This window comes from Tyto alba, unplaced genomic scaffold, assembly GCF_018691265.1.
Source record: "Tyto alba isolate M040663 unplaced genomic scaffold, T.alba_DEE_v4.0 Super-Scaffold_42, whole genome shotgun sequence".
NCBI lineage: Eukaryota > Metazoa > Chordata > Aves > Strigiformes > Tytonidae > Tyto > Tyto alba.
This window is the reverse complement of record NW_024881318.1, coordinates 31881999-31907071: the sequence shown is the minus strand read 5'-3', so window position 1 is coordinate 31907071 and position 25073 is coordinate 31881999. Positions and strand designations below refer to the sequence as shown.

The window sequence follows — 25073 nt, the reverse complement described above, 5'->3', positions numbered from 1 at the left end:
AAGATATCTGATTCCAAGGGTCATCCATCCATTTAGAAAAGAGGTTTACCTCTTTTTTGCATTCAAATAAAGATAATATGCTGGATGATTTATATCCAGGTAAATTAAGGCAACAAAAAAGCACTCTGAAAGTGCTGGGAGGAAACAAAGAGGAGAAGCAGCACTGATGAGCAAAGAAAATTCACAAGGAAGAACAGCAGCTGACTGTATCTTGACAGCTGCTGGAATGACGTATGACATGTCAATATTTCTCTGTCTACAAGAATGCCAATAATAATAATACTTCCCTAATATATCTTAGCAGAAAGCTTCTGGTTATTTGCCTGTATTGTGGTTGACCTCTGTTCTCAACAGCTTTTGCTGTTAATCAAGGAAAATTGTGTTGAACGGGTGAATGGTTAGAGTACTTCATGAGAATCTATATCTTTATAAGGTACTGAGTATTAAAATGGTTCTAGAAGGAGTGGGGTGTTTTTGTTTCTGTCAAGGCAACTTGTATTTCTCTTTCTTCATAATGAAAAGGCAGGGGACTTCGTAAAGGATAGTTCCTTACAGCATAGAAGTTTTTTATCTCTGAATAAAGGGGATAGGTTTTCCATTTCCCAAAGTCATGCACAGTCTTAGGGCTGTGTAATGTGTTCATGTCCTAAAATCTCCTCTGGGGACATGAGGAAATGGTACTAAAGTGGAAAGGTGTGGCAGGAAAATGAAAGAAATTCAGATATGAAAATCCTGTTTTTTTGGAATGGTATCTCTGTGTGGCATGATTTCTGAGTAACCTATCCTTTTCAAATGGCATAAGGCAGCTTTCAGATTAATGACTATGATTGAGAAGGTGAAAAGAACAGGTTTCACATGCTAGAAAACAGAAACTTGGAGCTATCTGGGGTTCACAGCCAGTGCTTAAAGAACAGTCCGAGCCTACAGACCAAACTGGGAAGGTGTACAAGATTTTCTTTCTCTGTGACAGAGCAAGGGTGTGAGCACTGATGAACGGAATGTGAAAGATGACCCTGAGCCAGTTGCATGGGGGAAAGCTCCATCAGGACTCACCACAGAGCACCTTAGCACTCAGGGAGATGAGAAGCTCGTGCAAGATATCTTGTGATGGCAGGAACAACATGGTTTACTTGTGGACCTTTTGTTAGGCTCTCTAGATGAAATTCAAGCCCTGAAGAGAAAGACCTCAGCTGCAAGTCTGCTGAACACGTTTAGTTGCACTGGCTGGTGAAATGGACTTCAATACAGTTTGCTAGAAAAGCTAAGAGTTCAACAATAGCTTTTGTTCACTAAGCCACCACATGATGTATCACCCTTCTAGATTTGTCGGTCTGTTTTATTTCTTCCCTACTTATCTCTCACATTGCCTTTTGTTTTGACTCCTGATCTAAACCCATGATTTTAGATAGGAAAAAAGTAGAGTTCAAACATCTGACACAAGGTGTATTTGGCTGGGCAGGAGAAAACTTAATTGCATTCTTTGCTGGAGGTCTGAAACATAGCTAACTCCAGCATTAAAAGCAATTAAAAATTTCATAGAATTTTTCTCTACAAATCATAATTAACTCTATTGCACCAGTTGGTGCAACTCCTTCAGAACTCCTTAGTGTTTTGGTTTGGTTTGGTTTAAACCGAAATAAACAAGGCAGCACAGGCTCAGGCCTTTAAGTGTTACAGAGAAGTTCACTCTTAAGAGGAAAATCAAACACAGATCTAGGCTGCAGCTGGATGAGGAAGCAGAAGGGACAACTATTTGCTACTCTCTCACTTCAGATAGTCTGTGCTTAGCTGTGATTAGACACATAGGAAAGCCTTATGTTTTCTTTTGCTGTGAGAAAAAGGTAAAGAAAACCATTGCATGTGGTGAAGTAGAAAGGCTACTGCTGTGCTCTCTTTCCCTTGCATTCTTCTTCTTTTTTTTTTTTTTTTTTTTTTTTTCTTTATAAGAAGGGTGTTCCTTTCCTCAAAGAGAGAGGGAGAGGGAGAAAGACTGTAAACTGTCCAAAAGGACCGTGAGAAAACAGGAAGCTTTGAAAAGTACAAGAGAAAGCAAGATGAAATCTATTTGCAGGCGGTTCCCCGGGGACATGTGAGCCATTGTTAAGCAGGCTGTTCATACAGCTATATCCTTCCTTCTGCTGAGGAGGAGCTTGGTGCCAAAAGGCTGCTATCTGGTCATTGCCTTAACCCCCTGAATACCAGCCAGAAATACTTGCTTGAGTCTTTCAAGGGGTCTGCCAGAGACGCAAGGGGTGTTCCTAATGCCAGAGAACAATTCCCGATTCTCCCTTTGCTTCTTGTTACAATCTCCATTTCTTCAAGGGCACTGCTGTTGATTCATACCCCTTCAGCCATAGGAGAAACTGTTGCACTGTGCTTACTTGTTTCTTTCCTCTTAGGAACATTGGGTGGGGACAAGGAAGTAAAAAAATAAGAAAAACAGGTGTTCCTGTAGAGCTTTTGTTACTGGCTGGAAAACATACTGGTGGTACTCCAGTTTCCTGTTCAAACTATTGCCATCTTCAAGTTCTAATAGTCTGTCATCATCAAACTCTAACCTGAACACAAATTTCCAGCTAGTCTGCATATACCTAAAAAATATTGTGGGTCTAGATGCTGCATCCAGAATAGTTGATCAAACTATTGAGTTCCTTTTCTGAAATTTGAGGGGTCAGAGGACAAGGACTTTGACCAAATGGGAACAAAAAAACAAGTCTACAAGTGTTCTCAAAGAATTAAAGTCTCCAGCAGACTTGACATGGAACTACCCAAGCATTTCAGTAGCAGAAATTATTTCATGAATGTAGAATAACATGTTCTATGATACAAAATAATATTTTTATAGGACATGAATTAAAATGAAACAAAATGTTAAATTTGAAAATCTTTGCTGTTGTTTTTTCAAAGGTAAATGCTTCAAAGTTATCAAAGCAATACGAGGAACTTAAAAAGATTAATTTTGACATTTTATTATTAAAATTATCACTGAATGCCATATTCTCTTATGACATTTTGAAGTTCTACATTTTTCAAGGGAAAATAATTCCATTTTAAATATTTCATCCAGCTTTGTTTCTTGATGAAACGTTCCTTTCAAGAAAATACTTAATTCCATAAAATGTTGGTCAAAAGACTTCTAGAAATTGCTTCCAGATCAATCTTCACTTACTTAGGCATTAACTGGGTATTATGTTCCACTACGTATTTATAGTCCTCTTAGGGAAGATCAAAGGGGGAATAGAGCCTACAACGTTTGACTACACAAGATATTGCTACAATAATGAACCAGAGAAATAGGCAGCAAAAGGAACAGATGTAGTGTCCAATACTGAGTAAGACTATAAACATAAACAATTCATAAGGAAGATATTAGAGATGAGCATGGTCAAGAAAGCTAAAGCCTCAAAGGCTTATGGGGAAGAAAGAGAAGAGAGGATGGAAAGGGAATATCAAACCCCAATGTGCTGAACAGAGGCAGCAACCTGGAATTCACACAGGGTCCTAAAAATGCCAGATGGTTTCAGAAGCTGTTTCATTAAGATACTGATGTCCTGCCCTGAATTTCAGTCTGGTAATTACACTTGATCCATTCAAGTTTCCTCTGCAGTTGTATTTTGCTGTGGATTTCTTTGAGTCCTTCCCTGAACTGTTACATAACATCACTGTGTGAAGTTGTGGCTGCTGCTTTTCCATGGTCCTCTGTGGGGTGCACAACTTGATCTATGCTTTTAGTTGGTGTTTCAAGCTATTAAGCACTTAGATTTCTTTCTGGATGTCTGTACTAAGCAAATGTCAGATATGTTTATTGACCTCAAACAGCTGTGGCAATGCTCACCAAAAAAAAAAAAAAAAAAAATTGAGGATGAAAGTTGCTGATAATAAAGAGGAAGGCAGTAAACCATTGATATTTGCCTCCATTATTTTGTTCTATGTAAGCAGAGCCTGGATAAAGAAAGAAAACCAGGCTGATTTATGCTAATTTAAATGCAACTGCAGTATGTGTTAGAAAGTCTTGTTTTTCTAATTCTACCATATCACAAGATGATAATATCACAGAAATACCCAGTGGATTAATGCCTCTGCCACCAAATGCACTTACCTTGCATTTAAAAGGTTTGACATCAGAGTGAACAATCATGTGGGCCTTGAGAGTCTGCTTTTGCACAAAGCTCTTGAAGCACAAATGGCACTGATAGGCTCTGATATTGGTGTGGATCAGGACATGTCGTTTCATGTTGGCCAGCAGAGTAAATTCCCGGCCACAAATTCCACATTTGTGCTCTTTCACACCCTGTAAGGAAAGAAAAAAAGATAAGAAAATTCTGTAGATGGAAAATTTTCTAGATCATGTAATCTTCAGCGCAGAATTACTCATTCTGCGTTAGCAAAGCAGGTAATAGATTATTTCACTTTTAACATGACATGCTCAAGTAATAGATACTTATTTTTTTTTCCTGGCAAATTCTTACAAGAATCTGAGAAGCAAAGAAGGACAAAATATAAGTTTAATGAAATGATGAGCTTTGTTTCCATCAGTAAGTTTACAAATCAATGAGACAGTCAGTAGTAGAGTTTCTCTGCCCTACTCTGCTGCTTATGTAACATATTGGTCAAATGTGTACACTTATTGACCAAGAATAAAAGCTAATCATTTAAGAGACTAAAGTAGTACTTGCATTTGATAATTGAACATCACTGGCTTCTAAAAAAGACATAGCCCTGATTTGAAGAAAGCTATAGAGAAGAATCTCAAGTAATTGAGAAGTAGTAAGTAATGTCACCAAATAAAGATATACATGTTACATTCAATGAACAGAAAAAACTGTTCACTGTTAGTGGGACTTGCATTAACACTAATGGAGTGATCTCAATTTACCCAGTGTTTACAGAGCATTTCTAGCACTTTTTATGCTACCCAGTCAATTTACTAATGTATAATTCAATATTCTTGCTCACACTTATGTGGTCTAACTGTCAGCTCCTACAAAAAAGATTTAGGTGCTATGAAAATCAATGAGCGTATCACTAAACACTTTAAAAGTTTGAGTATAATTTGCTGAAGACAGTAAGGATTTACTACTGAAGTGCCGAAAGCAATTACTCCTCCTGCAGGCCCCCATTACAAAGAAAACTTGAAACAGTCTCTACTTTTGTGGCAGTCATTGGTTTTCACAGTCAATTGCAAAGCTAAAACTGTGAGCACCAACAGCAATTATACATGTCTGCCTATCAGATGTTATACTGCATTTGGTCAGCTAAGCACTGTTAATTACGTTCACAGCTGAATCCACCTGTGGCTGTCGACAAAGAAGCAGAAGCTCTAAAGCCTCAGGGGCATTGCATTTCCTTTGACAAAAAAAACGACCAAGTCTTAAATTAGTAGAATTTTGCATGGTAAATCCAGAGACCAGGGAATCTCCAAAAAGAGCTGAAATTATTATTGTATAGTAGGGAAGCAAAAGCAAATGTGGAAGTAGGGGTCGTTGGTTTTTAAAAGAAAATGTGTCCATAAGGCTGAAATGTTGTAGCTTTCTGTATTTTAATTTTTTTCATATAAAAGCCAAGATTCAAGTGTTAAAGGAAAAATATGCAAAGCTGGAAGAAACTTTTTATAAAATGTTTGGGGGTTTGACTTGTCTTAACTTTTTTGTGAAGGTGGATAAGCAATTTCAGACATTCTTGAGTGGAACAGCTACGTTTTTCCTATTTTTGAAAATGATCATTCTGGATGTGTTCCAATGCCCTCTCCTACCCTAAACTGACTCTGCTGTCTTTGCTTTCAGCAGTGGCAAGACTGCCACTTGATACAAATTGGCCGGGATTATGGTCCTGCTAGTCCACTTTTATGAACTGGCATTCTGGATAACTTATGCACAAAGGGGAATTTTTCTTAGGTTGTTGTTTGTTTGTTTGTTTTCCCTAAATGTTGCATTATAATGATTCTTCAAAATCTGTTGAGCAATAGTACACTTTCTTTTGCTGCACACATACAGTCTACTACAAATCCACCTACTTCCCAATTACAGGAGCAGAGCAATAGAATTGGTTTTCAGTAGAAAATCTCTGTTAAAATTTTGGGGGGCTTATACAGCTCTACAAAATTATGTTATGTTACAGAAGGTCATTCTGAAGATAAAACCCAGCAACAAAGAGATGTGAATACAGTTTTGGGAAGTAATACAGGTGGTTTAATTGAACTGCTGTTTATAATAAAGTGGGGTTTGTGTTTACTTTCTTAAGACTGACAGAGACATCTAGCTTCTACTGTTGATAGAGCTGCTGGGGCTTTTGCTCTGCATAAAACTCTGCAGCTGGCAAAGGACCAGCATGAGGCTCTGTAAGACTGATTACCTTCTTTCCGAGGAGGTGCATACGTGTATCTCTAGTAGGCTGTAACCCTTGTGCTACCTTCTGATGCAAGGTGAGAGCGCAACCCACGCCGGCTTACCTTGTGAGTTAGGGAGTGTTGTTTGAGATGGTGGGGCTGCACAAACTCCATGCCACATTCAGTGCAGATGTAAGGGCGGATGTCTTTGTGCTTCATCATGTGGTTTTGCAGCTGACTCGGGTACTGGAAGGTCTTATCACATTCAGTGCAATTGTACTGTATAGGGCCACGGTGGGTTGTTAAGTGTCTCTTCAGCTGGGCCAGGGTTGGGAAATCCAGACCGCACTCCACACAGATGTTTTCTCGGCCACTCTCGTGCTTAGACTCATGTGCTTTCAGCTCACTGGGGTAGGCAAAACCTCTGCCACAGATCCTGCAGTTGTAAGGCTTGATGTCACTGTGTTGCATCATGTGTCTTTTAAGGTGACTCGTTTGAGTGAAAGCCTTGTGGCACACCTGGCACTTATGTGGCCGAGTGCCTTGGTGTGTCAACATGTGTGTGTGCAGGTGGCTCAGCTGCTTGAAAAGCTTGCCACATCGGTTGCAAGCATGTGGCTTAATGCCGCTGTGCCCCAAGATATGGGTGACCAAATTGTACTTGGATGTATAGGACTTCTCACACATGGGACATTGCCAGCGTTTTTGTTCACCCCCCACATCAACATAGTAACTGTCATCTATCTGAAGGTTGACATCTACTCTTTCCACCTTCTGTTTATTTTCACCACTTTCTCTTACTTCAGCCTTCCTGAAGGGTGGATCTGGAGGTCTTTTCATCTGAAAGGGGTTCCTGAAATGAAAGTTTGGTGGCACAATAAAAGGAAACATTAATCCAGGGTGGACTTTAGGATAATAGGGGTAAGGAGCCCGCATGAATGCTGGGCTACTGGGCCATGACATGTTAGACTTCACTGGTTCTTGCTTAATGGGTTTGGCTCCAAAGTGCTCCAGAGTTCTGTAGAACTGGAAACCAAAGTTGCAGAGATCAATCATCTGAGAACTGTACTTTGGCTGTGTTGGCTGTTGGAACACCAGGGGGATACTGGAAGGCCCTATGTCATTGTGATCTTCAGGTCTATCTGGTGGTGATGAGGAACCTTCAAGGGCAATAGAAGGAGGCATTTTTGTTGGCATGCTCTTGCGTTTCCGCGACCCTCCTTCCAAGGATCCCTGGAATGTTTCCATGTCTCCAAGAGGAGGAGGGCCATAGCGGAAATGTGAGAGGTGCGGTCTAAATTCTTCACCAAAAGGAGTTGTTCTCTGTGGCTTTGTGACAGGGCTCAGCGGCTGCAGGCAGCGGGAGAAGGGAGGGGCTCGGGTAGTGTCCATGTTAAAATTCATTTCTTCGTTCTTCATCATATTTGATTTTCTCTGTGTTGCCCAAATTCCTTAAAACAAACAAAAGACCAAATATCTTTATTTCTTCCTGTTCTCCTAGGTTTAACATTTTATTGTCTGTTTTATTGTTTTGGATGTTGCTGGCTTTTTTTAACTAAATACAACAAAGATTGTCTTAAGCCCATATAAGACAATGGCTTTTTAAGGCAGAATTAAATTTTTAGTGAAGAACGAAGAAGCGTTGGTCTTCCTGCAGTGGAATTGGTGGTTTAAATCAAGTTTGACCCATGCAACATCTCTGCAACAGAAACATGTTGTACTGTGACACACTACTTTGCACCCAAATCTATATGGCAATGTTTCTCCATAATTTAATTCAGCCAGGCTACTTGGGGGCAAAATCTTGTCATTGGCTGTGCATGCACAGGCTCTAGAAATTGGCGGTGCATCTAAAGGATATGGCAATACAAACAATAATGTGCACATTTATTATGGTTCTGACATGAAAAGCCAAAGCCAAAAAATGTTAAACTTCTTTGTATCATTAACATGTGCTGCTGTGAGAGAAAACAATGGGCAAGTGATCTGAGGACACTGTGTACCATCAGGTTTTGCACCATGTTTCCTGGCTTCTCTCACTTTGTATTGTAATAAGAAGGCAGACATTAATTTATTTTCTTTGTTTTAATCCCAGAGATATTTACCTGTAGATTAGGGGGAGGAAAGACCTTTGACGACTCTCCAAATCGCATTCAGTTTTATAGACTTAATCTAGGGGGTTTTTCATTTCTGAATAGGTGGGCAAAGTCTCCACTCTAAAGCTAAATATAGAATTAATGTCAAAAACCTTGCAGGTCTTCAGAGTCATTGACATTTAAGAATGCTCCAAGCCTTTCTAGTGGTACAGTGTGACAAGGCAGACTAATAATTTTCTTCCAGCAAAATTTTATGTTCCACTGATCATACAGGGAAATTCACCTGAATTTGGAGTTCATCTAAAATATTGGTTATGAATTTTGGTTCATGATAAATAAGGCTGTTACCTTTTGCCTGAGCTCTCTAGAATTATAGAATCATAGAATCATTTAGGTTGGAAAAGACCTTTAAGATCATCAAGCCCAGCTGTTAACATAGCACTACCAAGTCCACCACTAAATCATGTCCCTAAGCACCACGTCTACACTTTTAAACACCTCTACTCTTTTAAATGCCTTCAGGGATGGTTATCCAGCCCCTTCCCTGGACAGCCTGTTCCAATGCTTGACAACCCTTTTAGTGAAGAATTTTTTCCTAATATCTAAGCTAAACTTTCACTGGCACAACTTGAGGCCATTTCCTCTTGTCCTATCATTTGTTACTTGGGAAAAGAGAACAACAGTCACTTTGCTACAACCTCTTTCCAGGGAGTTGCAGAGAGCAATAAGGTCTCCCCTCAGTCTCCTTTTCTTCAGACTAAACAACCCCAGTTCCCTCAGCCACTTCTCATAAGACTTGTGTTCTAGACCCTTCACCAGTTTCATTGCCCTTCTTTGATGTGCTCCAGCACATCAATGTCTTTCTTCTAATGAAGGACCTAAACCTGAACACAGTGTTCAAGTTTTGGCTTCACCAGTGCCAAATACAAGGGGACAATCACTTCCCTAGTCCTGATGGACACACTATTTCTGACACAAGACAGGATGCCATTGGCCTTCTTGGCCACCTGGGCACACTGCCGGCTCATATTCAGCTGGTTGTCGACCAACACCCCCAGGTCCTTTTCCATCAGGCAGCTTTCCAGCCATTCTTCCCTGAGCCTGTATCATTGTGTGGGGTTGTTGTGACCCAAGTGAAGGATCTGGCACTCAGCCTTGTTGAATCTCACACAATTGGCCTTGGCCTATCAATCCAGCCTGTCCAAATCCCTTGGTAGAGCCTTCTTACCTGCAAGCAGACCAACACTTTCTTCCAATTTGGTGTCTGCAAACTTACTGAGGGTCCACTTGATCTCCTCATCCAGATCATTGATAAAGATATTAAACAGAACTGGTCCCAATACTGAGCCCTGAGGAACACTACTTGTGACCAGCCACTAACTGGATTTAACTCCATTTACAACTCTTTGCACCTGGCCATACAGCTGGTTTCTTTATTCAACAAAGAGTATGACCATCCAAGCCAGTTTCTCCAGGAGAATGCTGTGGGAAATGTCAAATTTTTTCTAAAGTCTAGGTAGACAATATCCACTGCCTTTCCCTCATCCACTAAGTAGGTCATCTTGTTGTAGAAGGAGATTAAGTCAGTCAATCAGGACCCGCATTTCATAAACCCATGCTGACTGGGCCTGGTCACCTTGTTGTCTTGTATGTGCCATGTGATGGCACTCAAGATGATCTGCTCCATAACCTTCCCTGTCACTGAGGTCAGACCGACAGGCCTATAGCATCCTGAAACCTCCTTCTGGCCCTTGTAGATGGGCATCATCACATTTGTTAACTTCCAGTCATCAGGGACCTCCCCAGTTATCCAGGACTGCTAATAAATGATGAAAAGTGGCTTGGTGAGCAATTTCACCAGCTCACTCAGTGAGGATCCTTGGGAATCCTTGGGTGGATTTCACCCAGTCCTATTGAGTTGTGTGTATCTAAGTGATGTAGTAGGTCACTAACCATGTCCCCTTGGATTATGGGGACTTCATTCTGCTCCTTGTCTCTGTCTTCCAACTCAGGGGTCTAGGAACCCCAAGAACAACTGGTCTTACTATAAAATGTTGAGACAAAGAAGACATTAAGTACCCCAGCCTTTTCCTCATCCTTTGTGACTATGTTTCCCTCCACATTCTGTAAAGGATGGAGATTCTCCTTAACCCTTCCTTTGTCCTAATGTATTTATAGAAACATTTTTTTATTGTCTTTTACAGCAGTAGCCAGGTTAAGTTCTAGCAGGGATTTGGTCCTTCTAATTTTTACCCCGCATAACTTTATGGCATCCTTGTAGTCATCCTGAGGGATGCACTTATCTGAATGTGTGTTTGGGTACACACATCTATACAACCAGGCAGATGTTAGGTTGGAAAATTAGACATATTTTCCTTCTGTCACCTGTGACATACTGATGCTATTTAAAACACCATTCTTGGAAATGTTGGGTGGAGAGCATGAAGATGGTTGTAGTACTAAAGACACTCCTCTTTCTTTTTCAGGAAGCTCTGTGCTGGATAAACCTGTTTCTAAAGATAGATAAAAGCACATCTCTGTGGCCTAGTTAGTCTGTGGACAAGAGAAGGCATCTTAAAAACCTGCATGCAAACAGATTACTTCCTTCTAACAGGGTAGACTGTGGAATTATCTTTAAGATACTGTGTGAAGCCAAAGGCCCAGTGATGAAACTTTAAGATGGAAACTTTAGACAAAGGGATCGATCAATGCAAAGAAGAAGAGTAGTGATTAAAGCAAAAATTGTTGGGTCTCTAAAACAATGATTCAGAAAACACTTGTGATAGTGGAAAAGGCTAAAAAAACTTTCTTACATCTGGGACAAGTATCTAATAATTATATCAGGATGTAACTTTCAGTCCCTAGCTTACTGATTGGAAATAGAGTACATATATATATGCACTATATATATATATATATATATGTGTATACTATATTTGTGTCTGTATGCATATATATGCAATATATATATAAGTGTGTATGTTGCATCAGAGAGGATTGTTAGGGAGTATGCATTCTGCTGTTTCCTTGTCACTCTGTCTCTGGGCAAAATAAGGAACAGTTAGATACTGAGGACTCTTTGGCACAAAGGCTTGACATATTAAAAAGGAAGAAAGGGATAGGAATCCTCTGAATACCAAAAAAGACCACTTCTTTCCAAAAGGGAAAATGTTTTCTTTCAAAATTCATTTTAAACAAAGTTAAACTCACACAATTTGTACATGAAATATGCCTGTAGACCAAAATCTTCACTTCGAAGTATGGGCCTGTCCCTCAGATATCTTTCATCCTGTGTATCTGAATCTATCCCAGCAATATGGGTATAAAATGCCTCAGAAATCCCATAGCAATTGAGAACCCAGCTATGTTATTTACTGCTTTTGTTAGATTATTGAAATGCTGCCAAAAATACACAGAAGTGACAGTGAGTTATGTCTAATTGCTTTCTTGTCTTGGCTGCTGGTTACTCCCTTCTTCCACAGTCTGTTTTATGCAAAATTTCAATCTTTCTGGAACATGGAGTTATGGCAGAAGCTGTAGAAGTGCTTGAAATTACTAGAAAGAAATAATTTCCTTGCAATACTAACCTCTGGCTGCTTTCACTGAGCATATGGATTTATTCCACTGTCCACAGCGACACACATCACAGGACCAAGCCTACGAGGGAAAGAGTTTAAATAGTAAATGACCAGCACAATCAAAGAGGTGCTATATAATCCAACAAAAGAGCACCTAAAAGGGGAGGGAAAGTACAGATTTCCAGTCTAAATAAGGATCACCCTGTTGCTTTTTTTCCCCCCTCCAATCTGCTAAACCCCATGATGTAGAAATTGAGGAAAGATTAAATGCAGCTTCTCTTCTCATCTCCTTTCATGTTGGTAGCAAACCCTTGCTAATTTGAACTGAGGTATGATCTTCACCTTGGCCAGAACTTAACTGTATAAAAGTGTGAGTCTTGAGGAAACCGCAGAAGACACTGCAAATTTGACCACCATGTAAGAAATAGTTCAGGATCAGTCCCTTATTTAAATAACTTCAGTGGAGAATTTTAAAGCTTTTAATAGCACAGTTCCACAATAATTTTATTCTATGTGACTCTGGATGTGATCTCATTTTAATACTCAACAACAAATAAGGAAGGGTGAATTGAAAATGCTTTGGTTTAAATAGCTCTTAGGGACATTTTGTGTTTCCTATACAAGCACTTTAAAACTTCTTTCTTTCTTCAGCACTTAGTATTTAAAAAGTAATTCTATGCAGCACAATGGGGTGTGATTCTAAACACTGATATTATCTTAAACCTGGACAGACATTAAATTTTATCTGCAGTATTTCAGCTCCCCAGTTTTGAAAACTTGATCTGAAAAGCTCAATGAGACAAAGGTTTCCATGCTATATGGGCACTTAAGCATAAAAAACCCCTAAACCTATCACTCCAGAGCTTATTAAAAAATTAATTTCTTTAGAACAAGCAAAAATCTTCACAGTTTCCTTCTTTATACAAATAAGTATATTTGGAAATATATTCTTTTGAAAAATAAAACCACAAATGCTCTCTCTCTGACCTTTCAAAAAAAGAAAGGAAAGGCTGCAATGAGTTCAAATAGTTTTTGAGGTATTTCCAAAATTGAATATCTGTGCATCAGCTAATAATATTGTTAACTTCCATGAAAGATGAAGAGACTTTAATACAGAATGTGAATCACGATTTACTTTCTCATTTCCACTCATCTCATTTCTACAAAGGATTAAAAATGTGTGTAAGTCATGATATTCACTCTAGAAGCACATGCATTGTTACAGTCTCCAGTTAATATTCTGTGCTGAAGTCAACAGAAAATTTTCTTTAGACTTCAGTAGAACCAAGATTCTGTTTCCTGTATGAAAATGTCTCCTGTTTATAGACTTCTGTTTATAAGCCCAGCCATAAAAATGCGAGGTTATGAAGTCTCTCAAGCTTAAACACTGACTACTACTGTTGTAATTTTGCTCTTGGGCAAGAGAATGGTAAAACCAGAAATGAGACCAAGATGAGTGAAAGTGATATGTACCCTCTGACAAAGTGAAACAGGCTACTTTATCAGGAGGTTTGCACTTGTGGCTGCTATTTTAGAAGATGAAACAGAGGAAAGTGTAGGAAGTCTAAAGGTGGCTGAATAGGCTGAACAGCTTCTCTTAGCTGGAAGAGAAACTTCACATTTAATTGAACAAGTATGACTGTAGAAACGGTGACCTGTAAAAGTGCATTTCTGCTCTCCTCTTGGGTACTGAAATATTGGCATCTATAACAAAATAATGAAATTAAACATCTGTTTCTGTGTTGGATATGATGAGGATCAGTGACAAATGACACACTATTTCATTCCTTGAGCTAAAATTGAAGAGTTGGAGAGCTTCAGCCTTATAAAACAATGAGCTGTTTTGTTTTTTTTCAGTCACTGACTTTTGTAAACTGTTACAGAGATGGTTATGGCTGTCCTAATGATTTTAATGTGATGTCCTTCATTCAGTTCAAATTTTCAAATAGGTTTGGGGTTTAAATGTATTCATTCATACAGCTGTTGAACTAAGCACCAAATATTTCACTTAGTTTTCACTCATTTGCTATTTATGTAAAACTTGCATCAGTCTCAGGATCTGACCCGAGGGGCTTTACTATGATGAATTAATCTCATTTCATCAGCAAAGCAGTGTTTCTTACTGAATCTACACTGCTTTGAGTTATTTGTCAGACTTTGAAAATGCTGGGAATATCTGTACAAACATTAATGTATCCATTACCAGTAACCAAGTATTTTCATTTAGTGCACATCTGATCCCTCTTTATGATTTTCCCTGCTAGTTTCCTTCAGTGACAGCATGAACGCTCCATAAACTGCTTTTTTCTTTCTTTTCTTGTTACCTCCAGTGTGTGAGTGAAGTAATGCAATAAAGTTGCTGTTCCTCATTTCCTTTTCTATAGGGAATTTCATAATTACTGAGAGTTGGAAAACAACCATGTGGATATTTTTAACATGTAATTTTCAAGTATGTCTTATCTGATTTTCTGGTTCTATGGCCTGTCTTGAGTAAGAATTTGGATTAGACTATAATAATGTTTCATATCTGTAAAATCAGTACACCTGCTTGTCATTTGTACAGTCAGATTTTTGTTTGTAGGTGCTGCCTTGAAGAATGATGCAATAGTTTAAAACATGCTCAGAATATTTATTTATTTCAGTACTAGTTTCACTAGATACTGGCTCAACTGCTATTCTTATTCAATTATGGATTATTTGTATAGTTTGTTTCAAATTAAGTTATTCTGTTTACTATGGGCTTGCATAATTACAATCATAGATTAGGGCAGCAGGTAAAAGTCCATGTTCAAACCCATACCAGAACTTCTCTGAAATCAGTGTCAATCCTACTCTCTTATTCTTTAGAGAAGTCTATGCAAATTGTGTTTTTCATCCATGTTCTCCAGGCATAAAAATCCACATCTGAAGCACACAAATCTGAAAAAACAACTCCATTAACATATATTGAGTGTACGTTAATATACTCAAACTGAATATATAAACTGAGTACAAGTTATATATAAATCCAGTATATGTTAATAGACCCCAGTCAGCCTTGAAGTCCTTACGCTACCTTATTTGAAGCTAACCTAAATTTTAAATGAAGATAGCACTTTTTCTGCCACAGTGTGGATCTGGGAAAAGACAGAAATTTGGACTATCCTGCAAAAATAAACACAGATTTAGGGAAAGTATCCAAAATCAATGAATGCAGATACTGATTAGGGGGACACAAATGTTGGGGAAGCCTTAAAAAAAACGGCCTGAGCTGGGAATAATAGCCACTGTGGAGTTTAGTCAAATCTTTTCCAATACTGCTTCTACAAACACTTGTTTTTTTCTCTCACACATGCATGTAGACCTGGTGTTGAGTGAAGTCCATGATTTAACCACCAGCTTAATTGTCGTCTGAGATAAGACTTCTCGTCCCATGACTTTTATGAGATAGATATGTCTGCTTAAATTAAGAACACTATCAAGACAAAGATATTGCCATAAATATTTCTCTTCCTCTTTTGGATTACCATCATTAATATAATTATAATTGGAAATAAGTAAACTTGTTCATGAAAATGATCTGGAATGACTGAAAATGAGAAGTGGACCAGATCAGATTTGTGGTTCCTACATTAGTATGATAGTCCTGAGGAGCTTGGTGCCTTTTCACTTCTCCCTGGGAAATTACCTTCATCTGCTGGTATCAGGCTTCAGGATAAAACTTCTTCTTTCCAGCAACAAATGTGGGTTTTTTCTCAGCAAATGCTTGGTAAAAGAAAACTGACAGCCTTGGTAACTCATCTTAGGGCACAATCAGAGCTCACTAAGGTTTATGGAAAGACTTTCAATGAACCCTGAAACTAATCTTTCACAATCTTCCTTGTTATTTTTTATGGATTCTGTTGTCCAGTGAGATATGAACCCATCTATGCCATGACAAAAATTTTATACTTTTGACAATTGTATTGTATATATATACAGAAAAAAATAACTTGTGTCCTGAGACAGTATGTTAAAAGATGATAACCTTTGCAGACAAGCTTAATGAAAACCATACAAACACACACCTAAGAAACTTAATTGATTAAAAAATCTGACATGCTTAAACAGCTTAACATGACACAGTAAACAGATGAACTGTAAACAAGGAACAAACTTGCAAAGGTATCATATATTAAATAATAATTCTTTTTCCTTCACTGACTCTGTTTTGTCATGTCTTCCTTTTTTCGTGTTTGAAGTTTGATCATTTTCAATGTTCCTTCTGCTCTAAGGGCTTCCTATGCAGTATAGCTGCATTAAAACTGCCTGGGAAATGGCACTAATACAAAGAAATGATTCTTCTCTCAGAAAACTGTGCAATAGAAATACCCTACCTGCATTGTCTTTGTTATTCCCAAATTTAATGATTTTAACTTACATAATCTTAGTTTTATTTCAGATGGGAAATACAGAATTCTAGGAAACATACCCATGTGCCTGCACTGCTTATGGAGTGGCTTTTGGAATCATCTTGGATATATGTGTAATTTGGATTTCTTCTCAATTTTCAGGGAGAAGGACACTATAAACACTTTTACAGGAGTACAGTTACTTTGATATTTCTTGTACTAGAGAAAATGCTTCAAATAATATCACAATGAATGCACATTCACTTTCCTACAACTTACATATAATTTTTGTTTTGATAATTATTGAAAGTGTTAAATTAGATTCTGAGATTTCCTCAGCCAAATGCCTGGAGCAGTTCTACCATCCTGCCAAAGCTGGGGCACTGTTTGTGACATCAGATGTGCTTATAGAGTGGTTTATAGCATAATTTGCTTTTAAGTGGTGGCATTGATGAGATTTTAAAAAAATTGCCTTGTGCTCTACTGATGGAGCTGTAGATAATTTTATTCTCTCCAGTATGAGTGCTGTGTTCTGAGTTTAGCAAAATTGTGCACTATCCCTCTCATTGCTTTTAGGAGTGCTCTGTCCTTAGTTTAGCAAAACCTTTGCTATGATTCTCACTACTTTTCTGCTGCCTAACAAGACAGTGGGTGGAGGTCACAGAGCAGTATGGCTGAGTTAACCACTGAACATTTGCAATAGGGTCTTACTGGTAATGCCCCTTTCAGTACTTAAGCCTCACAGACCATCTCTAGTCATATGTACATGTATATATGAAGTGCCCTTTGAGTACAGTGTAGGCTTACTGCTGTTATGGCTTATTATTTCTCTTTTTCTTATCCTCCTTTCTCTTTTTTTTTTTTTTTTTTCTTTTTTCTTCCTCTTTATGAGTTTTCTTAGTTCTTCTCTTATGTTTCCTTCCCTCTTCACTTCTCTATTCCATCTGTGGTTCAGTCCCTCTCTGTTTCTCTATTCTGTCTGCTAAAATGGTCAGCAATACATATATAACCTGGATAACAAAGTGGATGTTAAGTCCATAGGCTCTGAAGTGTTAGCTATTTACACAAAGTCACCCCAAACCACAGCTACACATGGTGGGATCCTGCAAAGCACAACAAATTATCTGGCCTGAAAGTGTGTAAGGGGACAAAGATTACATGTCTTTGGCTGAGAACATCGACCTACCTGATTGCCTGGTACCAGCGAGGAAATCAAGGCTACTTTGGGGTAGGGAGGAAGTGGGGTCTGAACAGCCATTTGCTGGTAGAACTCTACCTCTGGGTCCACAGGACAGCTCTCCCCCACCTCTGCCCACAGCAGGGTGGGCTCTGGCCCACCCTCTTGTCTTTCTCTTTCCCTCCACAGAAATCTTCTAAGTGTAGCCTGAAACATAGCTGCTGGCGAGGTTCAGGAGGATGTAAAACCAGTCATATCAGCTCAGTAGTAGCTAACCCAAGCTAACCCAATCGTACTCGGTAGTAGCTAACCCAAGTTACTAGTCTTGTAAAGAATGCAAGAAACAGGAGAGAGTATCCTGATAACTTCCCAGCATTGTCTTCAGGTCTCCAGTTGTCTGTGGCTGTGATGTTGCATTCTGATTTCTTTTTTCTTTTTTTTTTTTATTCCATGGAGGATGAATGTAGATAGAAGTTATGTAATACAAAAATCCAAAGACAACTCTCTCTTGTGGGCTGAGTGGCATATGGAAATATCTGTGTGTGCTTTGACAGAGGGTCTTATACCTCCAGAGATTTAGAGAGGAGCCAGGGCAGTGAAAGCTGCATTGTGCAGGAGAACAGATGCCCACCTACATTCTTCTCAACCTACTTCTCCCTGAAATACTTCTATTTCCTCTCCTTAAAATCCCCTGAAATTCATGTGTACTGTAGATTACTTCACTCATGCTCCATCTTCCATTTCCCCGCCAACTACCTGAACAGATGACCCCATTCTTCTTAAATTTCTCACATCTTTAGAGACCATTATTTTGCCACTGAAAAAATGGGTCATTTTTGGTGGTAACCCTTTAATTGCATAGTCTTTATTGGTTAGGGTTTTTTAAATGTACAATGCCTCTCTTTTTTTTCCACCAAAACAAGAAAGCGAAATACATTCATATTTTGAATAGAAGTTTGCAGAATATGCGAGGGTGAGCTATCGACTCAATCAGGCTAACGAGTGTGTGACACTGAGCTGCTTTTGAAGATGCTCCTGTGCTCATGTCAATAAGAAATTATCTTAGGTACCCCAGACTAGTTTTGCTTGTTTTGAAAAGAAAACAAAAACACAAGGTTGAGGGCTGAGAGCTGTTTTCCAGGAAATGAGTACAGGTCTGAGTTTAGGCTGAGCATGTACATTAACAAATTGCATTCACCCTTACTGGACCCTGCGTCCCTTCTTCCAGAGCTATGGTACTGCAGAGAAAGGGTTACGGGGAAGAATTAACTGAAAGGAGCCTGACACCGCAGCCAAGCCATAAATGCATCCGCTCAGGAGGGTGAAGTGCCTTTAACTTCTGATAAACCTGTAGAAGTGACACCTGGAGGGGAGCCCAGACCTATCTGTAGAGGGATGTAGTCTGCAGACCCTAACTGCCCTGTCTGGCTTCTCTCCGCTGCCCGCCCCTTGGCAGTTGCTTCTCTCTCTGTGTAATGGCCCAGCTCCAGCCAGAGGACAGCAGCTACCCTCCCAGGTTCTAGTTAGGGCAATCCCCTAAGAGGGTAGACATATGGGTTCAAACTCCTCAGGGGGGAAGAAGGAAATGAATCAAAGTCTCCTGCCTTGTGGCTGTTATATTTTGCACTGGATTTGATGACGTTGGTATATATTCATTTTCATATAAATATTCTTAAAGGACTGGGTCCCCAAGAACATTTGGGTATAGGTATACTGGGTTTTCAGACCCTGCCCAGAGTTCAGGACCGACAGGACCAGATTGGCCATGATGGTGACATCGGGAGCACATACAGTAGCAAACCTTCAAATGTGCAAAGCTAAACTGGTGCCAGCAGACTGGGTGGAAATGCAATTTGATCCTGCCCTCACTAGTTATTGGAATTGAGGATGGGTTGGCCAGCTCAGTTAATTACTTAGTTAAACAATGGCAGTAATTCATCCTAAGTAACTGTCCTAATTCTCTCCCTGGAATCATCCATGTTGTACCGAAATCATTATGGAAAATCTGGGGTGTAGCTGAGAACAAGATTTGGATTTGGTTGTTATGAGGTGATGCCAATAAGAAAAATTTCTTCCTCTTCTTAAGTGGATAAGAAATTCACATGTCAAAGGCTGGAACCATGGATCTGCCCCTGCCTTTATAAAGTATGTGGAGTCACTTTAATCACTGTTTATAGAAGTCCTAACACTCCATCCCTGTTTCCTGTCTACTTTCATATCTACCACTGCAAAATAAAACAGCACATTTTTGGCACCATAGGAATCCTATGTAATAAATAGTTTTTCCTCTGGAAAATTATCAAATACAACTAATGCAGTTTTCAGATTTTTTTTTCTCACCATACAGATATTATAGGAGACAGGGTGAACAGAAGAACAAATAAAGAGTATAAGGAAGGATCTGGTAGTAAAATAGTAATATTGAATAGAGTGTGGAGTCCTTGAAAGAACACTTTGGACATAAAATTTCCACCTACAAAGCACAATCATTAAACGCCACAGAGTGAAGTGGAGACAGAGGGGGACTAAGCCGTACAGTAATATTGTTTTAAAACAAATAATGAAGCTGTGCAGAACACCCAAAATTAAATGATCAAAAAATCATGCCCTGCCATAACCCTTAAGCTGTCCTGCTTCGGCTGTTGTTTTGAAAGTAAAGCTTTCACTGGTATTCATGAACTTTAAAAAGGAAATAGATTGAGCTTTCCTTCCTACTGTAGTCCCAGTGTCATTATCACCTCTATGGAGGCCAGAGAGGTGGTATGGTCTCCCCCTACTTCTTTGTTATCTTAAAGGGTAGCTAAGGGCCACCTTCAGCTTTAGTTCTTCAAGCCAGCTGGCTGGCACACTCCTATACTATTAGTAGTTAATTGTACCTTCTGGGCATTGAATGTGTAGAGCAACAGGTACCTCAAAAAATAAAGTACCTGGTAAATTGTGTACATATGCTTGGAGAAGGGCCAAGGGAGAAGAGGATTGTATGGGAGAGTTGCCATATAAAGTCTCCAAAACAGATTAGTTTTTCAATTAAAGTCTAGTTTTACTTAAACATGAGGTAGTATTATTAGTCTTCAGCAGGACCATTGCTTTTTGTATTTAATTTGTGTTCAATTATTTCTTTCACACAATTCAAAATTCATAGTGAAACTGAAGGTTGCTGAAGTGGTAGGTATCGCATGTTACAGTAAGACATGCTGTATCCTACAAGAACTGAAAAAAGAGAATTTCATCCAGAAACTGAGAGAATTGGGAAAAATATATCTGCTACTAGACATGTCTGCTGGTGTTCAGTTCATTAAAAGTCATTAGCAGATGATGCTTTCCTAATCATTTAAGAAATATGAATAAATTTGTTTTCAGCTGCAGTTTGAGCAGAATTCTTGCTGGAAAAGCTACTTAGCTGAAAACACTGGTTAATCTTTATTAATCTCTATTACTCACTTGAAATTAAACTGACTCAGCAGTGATTCAGGCATTTCACTCTGAACATAAGTTCAGTAGGAAACAAAGCAAATGAACTAGAGATGTTAGTGCTATTCCTAGGACACCCCTGTGTTTATTTGATTGCTACCCAAATAGAAAAAAAGCTAAGAATCATGAGCAATGAAACAGAGTTAAAAATGGCTTCTAAGGCAAATTACTGGGGCATTTGAGGAAACTACTTTTGATGTATCTGCACTGTGATTAGAGAGCTCTCTTTTCCAGACTGCCAGAGCATAATATCTGTGTTAAAGCACTGAAACCATGCTGAATATGTATTTAGAAAAATTATCACCTTCACATACATCTCACAATTGCATTCAAATGAGAGTTCATTTTTAAAAATCAGTTTATTTTGTTTAAAAAGGAATGTGTTTAGTTCTTCAGTTCCAGGATAAAATGGTATTTTTGACTGATCTTATGAAGTGCCTGCAAGAAAGTAATTTAAGATAACTTCCTCTCTGGATTTGCCCTTCACCTGTGATGCCAAACTTGAATCTCCTCCTTGACTGAACAGCAAAAAGCAAATGCTTTCCCTCTCTCATCCTCAGAATGCATCCTGCATATTGCTCTTAATTATTTTGTTAACTTCTAAAAAGGTTTAAAAATAAGCTTTAGCTTGTTGCCACAACTAAAGAAAATCTGAAATTTTAAGCAAATTTTATATTACTGCTGTAATTTTGATCAATTGGAAAATAAATCTCTATGTAAATCAACTAGCAGGGAAAAATTCTTGAGGTTAATTATTTTAAGCTGAAACATTTAAAATGGCAGTTTTACTGAATTCAATATACTAGCATACGGAGTGGGAATGGCAGTTCAGATTTAGCCAGATTTCATCAGCATATACCATAACAGAGACTAGAACTACAAACAAATAAGAAATTAATTTTTGCCAAAAGAAAAAAAAAAATTAAAAAAGACAGTAAGAAGAAACATGGTTTGAAATCCAAAATTCTAAACAGTTCCCAAACCACACTAGTACTAATCCTTCACCATTACTGATGCCAAATTTCTGGCATGCTATCTCAGTTCAGGTTTTCATCACAAGAAAAAAGAAACAAAAATAAAACATCAAACCATTGTGACTCTGCCCCATGAATAAGAATGGCCAACGAGTAATATAAAATTAAGTTTTCTTAAAAAAAACACTGTATATATTAATGTAACTATTTCTCTCAGTCCTGACCCACCCCCTTCATCCCCAATGATTCTATTCAGGGCTTTTTCCCTATAAAAATGCCAAGTGCCACATACAAAACCCTGGAATATGTGATAGAAATTATTGTTGTGTTTTGGGATGAGTAACAGGCAAGGCTGCAGTATGGTCAGGGGGATATTATCCAGAGGATAAATACTTCTGTGAATTCTGTACCAACTTATTGTCCTAACCATGTTCAGTGCCTTCCCTGAGTGTCTGTCCATGTAACTTTTTTGTGTTTACTAGGGAACAAGTTAGTGAAAATGCTCACTACAGTCATTAGAAGGAATCCCAAGGCCTGATAATTTGTCTACAGAATACAGTGACATCTGTTCAATTGCATTTCTTCACCTGTGGCTTTAGCTTATGAGAGGTTTCCTTTTCATGGGATATGAAAATATAAATTAATGTATTTGGGATCAAAAGAATTTAATTAGTATTTTGATTTTTCTGGCAGAGGGAAGAGGAGATACAGAGAAGTCAGTCAGCACCATTTCTCTGATGCATGTGACTGCTTCCATAGCATCCTGACCAAATGCTACCTACAGACATAAAAATATTCTGGAAACTTTGGTGACTTCATGTGATGCAGCATTATGCAGAAAAACTGTTTGATAGATACTCATGATGATGTGATTCCTTGCTGTAGTGCTGCAGAAAAAATACTATTTTCCTGCACCTTTAAAAATGAATGGGTTCAGTTTCTGGTAAACCTACAAGAACATTGTTGTCAACTTGCTCTTCCAGGAGGTCCTCCACAGTTTTCTGGAATTCCTATCACAGGGTAATAGTTTTGAACAAATATGGGACACTCTTCAAAGCTTCAGAAACATGCACTAGGGAAGTAACCCAGCATGGGCTGATGACTACCAGATGGTTCAGACACGTTCTGCTGTTTCTTAGAAGCTGACAGATGCTCTAAAAACAGGTCATCCCTTTCCTTTTCACCTCCTGATATTGTTTCATTACACATGTAATCCAAATACTTTTAAGAAAAAGTAGACAGGTAGAAAAGTATAGTGCTACCTGGAAGTACTGTATGAAAGACACACGCTTTTCAAATAAAAAAAAAATATTTCAAGTCACTTTTACCTGGGACTGAAACAGAAAGCTGAAACAATATTTGCTTTTGAAAGCACCTCAGACAGAAAACTAAACCAGAAATAGTATATTTTATTTGGTTTATATCTAGTATATTGGGTATTGGTAAAAGGACATACTGTTTCCAATTTACAAAGTCTTTAGTAGCAGATCCAACATAGAGCCCTGCACAAAACAAAAGGTCTTTCATCACTGCAAAAAGAATCTAGCAGTTACATTGCAACCCTAACCAGTGGCTTTTTGCACAGTCAGGAATAGCAACAAACCAGTGAAGCGGAAGACTGGAAGTTGTCTTGTCCCTCCCAGAAAACACACCTGTGGCTTATCAGAGGGCCTGGTGTCAGAATAAGTTGCCCGCCTATTTCAATTTCAAGTCAATTGTAACTTTCTCTAATCCACTAGTGAAAAGTGATGTTATCAGTGTATGACACTCAGTTTACCTTGTAGGTTTTTTTTTTTCTAACTAAATGAACCTTCAGATTCAATGAACATTTGTATTTTTTAGTGTTCTTTGAACTCTAGTGCTGTTAATGAGCATAAGCAGCTGGAAAGTTAGATGTTTCCACGTTAACTCTTTATAAATATTGGCAAGGGGAAAATAGGTTTTCAGGAAGCACACTTTTTATCCTTTTTTCTTTAAATCGTATGAATTCATAAACACCTACAAAGTAGGAAGAAAATGTGTCAGTGTTTCAGCTTTCATAGTTGAAAAGGGAGGAAAGAGAAAGTAAGAATAATATTTTTTTTCATCCTTCATTCAAATAATTAATAATGTGTCTTTTTAACATACAAAGCAGGAAATAATGAGTGAAAGTAAAAAAAAAAAGGCAAATTTTCACATAATTTCTTCCTGTAACCTTCAGAGTATGACAGTATTTTCTTTCAATATATGATTACTTAGCTTAATAATTTCCAGTCACACTAGAATTCTTTACAATAGATTAAACATGGTTTAGAAGGAAAATGCTGTATTTTGTTTATCAAGATCAAGGTAACACTAGTATAAAACCATTTGTTTTACAAAATCAAGTCACAAAGATATTATGCTTGGAAGGAACTCAAACAAAGATTAAATATTTTTCATTGGATCTTTAGCATTTTAGAAACCAGGCAAGAAGTACTAGTCCTGCTAGATAGATACAGAGAAAAATCAGACATTCAGCATGCATTTGAATACGTGTTTTAAATAACCAATAAGTATTGACTTAGGCCTCTTCACTGGATGAAAATCTGAGTAGCATTCATCAAATTCCACTGCATTTTAATAGCAATGGAAAGCTGCGGCCTCAGTTTCAGAATACCAGCTTTTCAGCAGAAAGAGGATAATACCAAGACATCTTTCTTTTTAGACTTGCTTTTTTTCTTAATAAAGGCTTCACATTATTTGTCTCTATAATTCTTTCTTCTCCAAGCTGTCATTCCTTCCTTTTCAGTGGTCTTCTGGGATGGTTAAGTAGAATGGGAAAAACCACTGCATTTAAGAAGAAAATGTTCATTTGGTTTTAACAGGTGGTCTACTTTTAAAAATCAGCTGGGGTATAAAATTAGTCCATCAAACAAATTAATAGCTTTACAACTACCTATAGCAGTCTGCAGAGCACTTGTAAAGTTTGTTTGAAGAAGCTGTTTTGTTTCATTCAACCAGTTAGTACTGGGGAACATGCATTAGTGCTCAGAAGCTATGGATCATTTCTTACCAACTAGTAAGAAGCTACTGTTTCTTACACACCTTTGCCTGACATGTC

The 25073-nt window shown here is 38.3% G+C and overlaps 1 protein-coding gene across 2 annotated transcripts in view; it reads right to left on the bottom strand.

Annotated features, from left to right (window-relative positions):
- ZNF366 (zinc finger protein 366) overlaps nucleotides 1–25073 on the bottom strand; it is a 38045-nt gene that overhangs the window by 9519 nt on the left and 3453 nt on the right. For both annotated transcript variants that reach the window (XM_033008700.2, XM_033008701.2), the window contains exons 2-4: nucleotides 12009–12078; nucleotides 6449–7776; nucleotides 4100–4291 (exon numbers count right to left, since the gene is read on the bottom strand). In XM_033008700.2, the coding sequence (XP_032864591.1) occupies nucleotides 4100–4291; nucleotides 6449–7747 (1491 nt within the window). In that variant the 5' untranslated portion in view covers nucleotides 7748–7776; nucleotides 12009–12078. The remainder of the gene's footprint in view (nucleotides 1–4099; nucleotides 4292–6448; nucleotides 7777–12008; nucleotides 12079–25073) is intronic.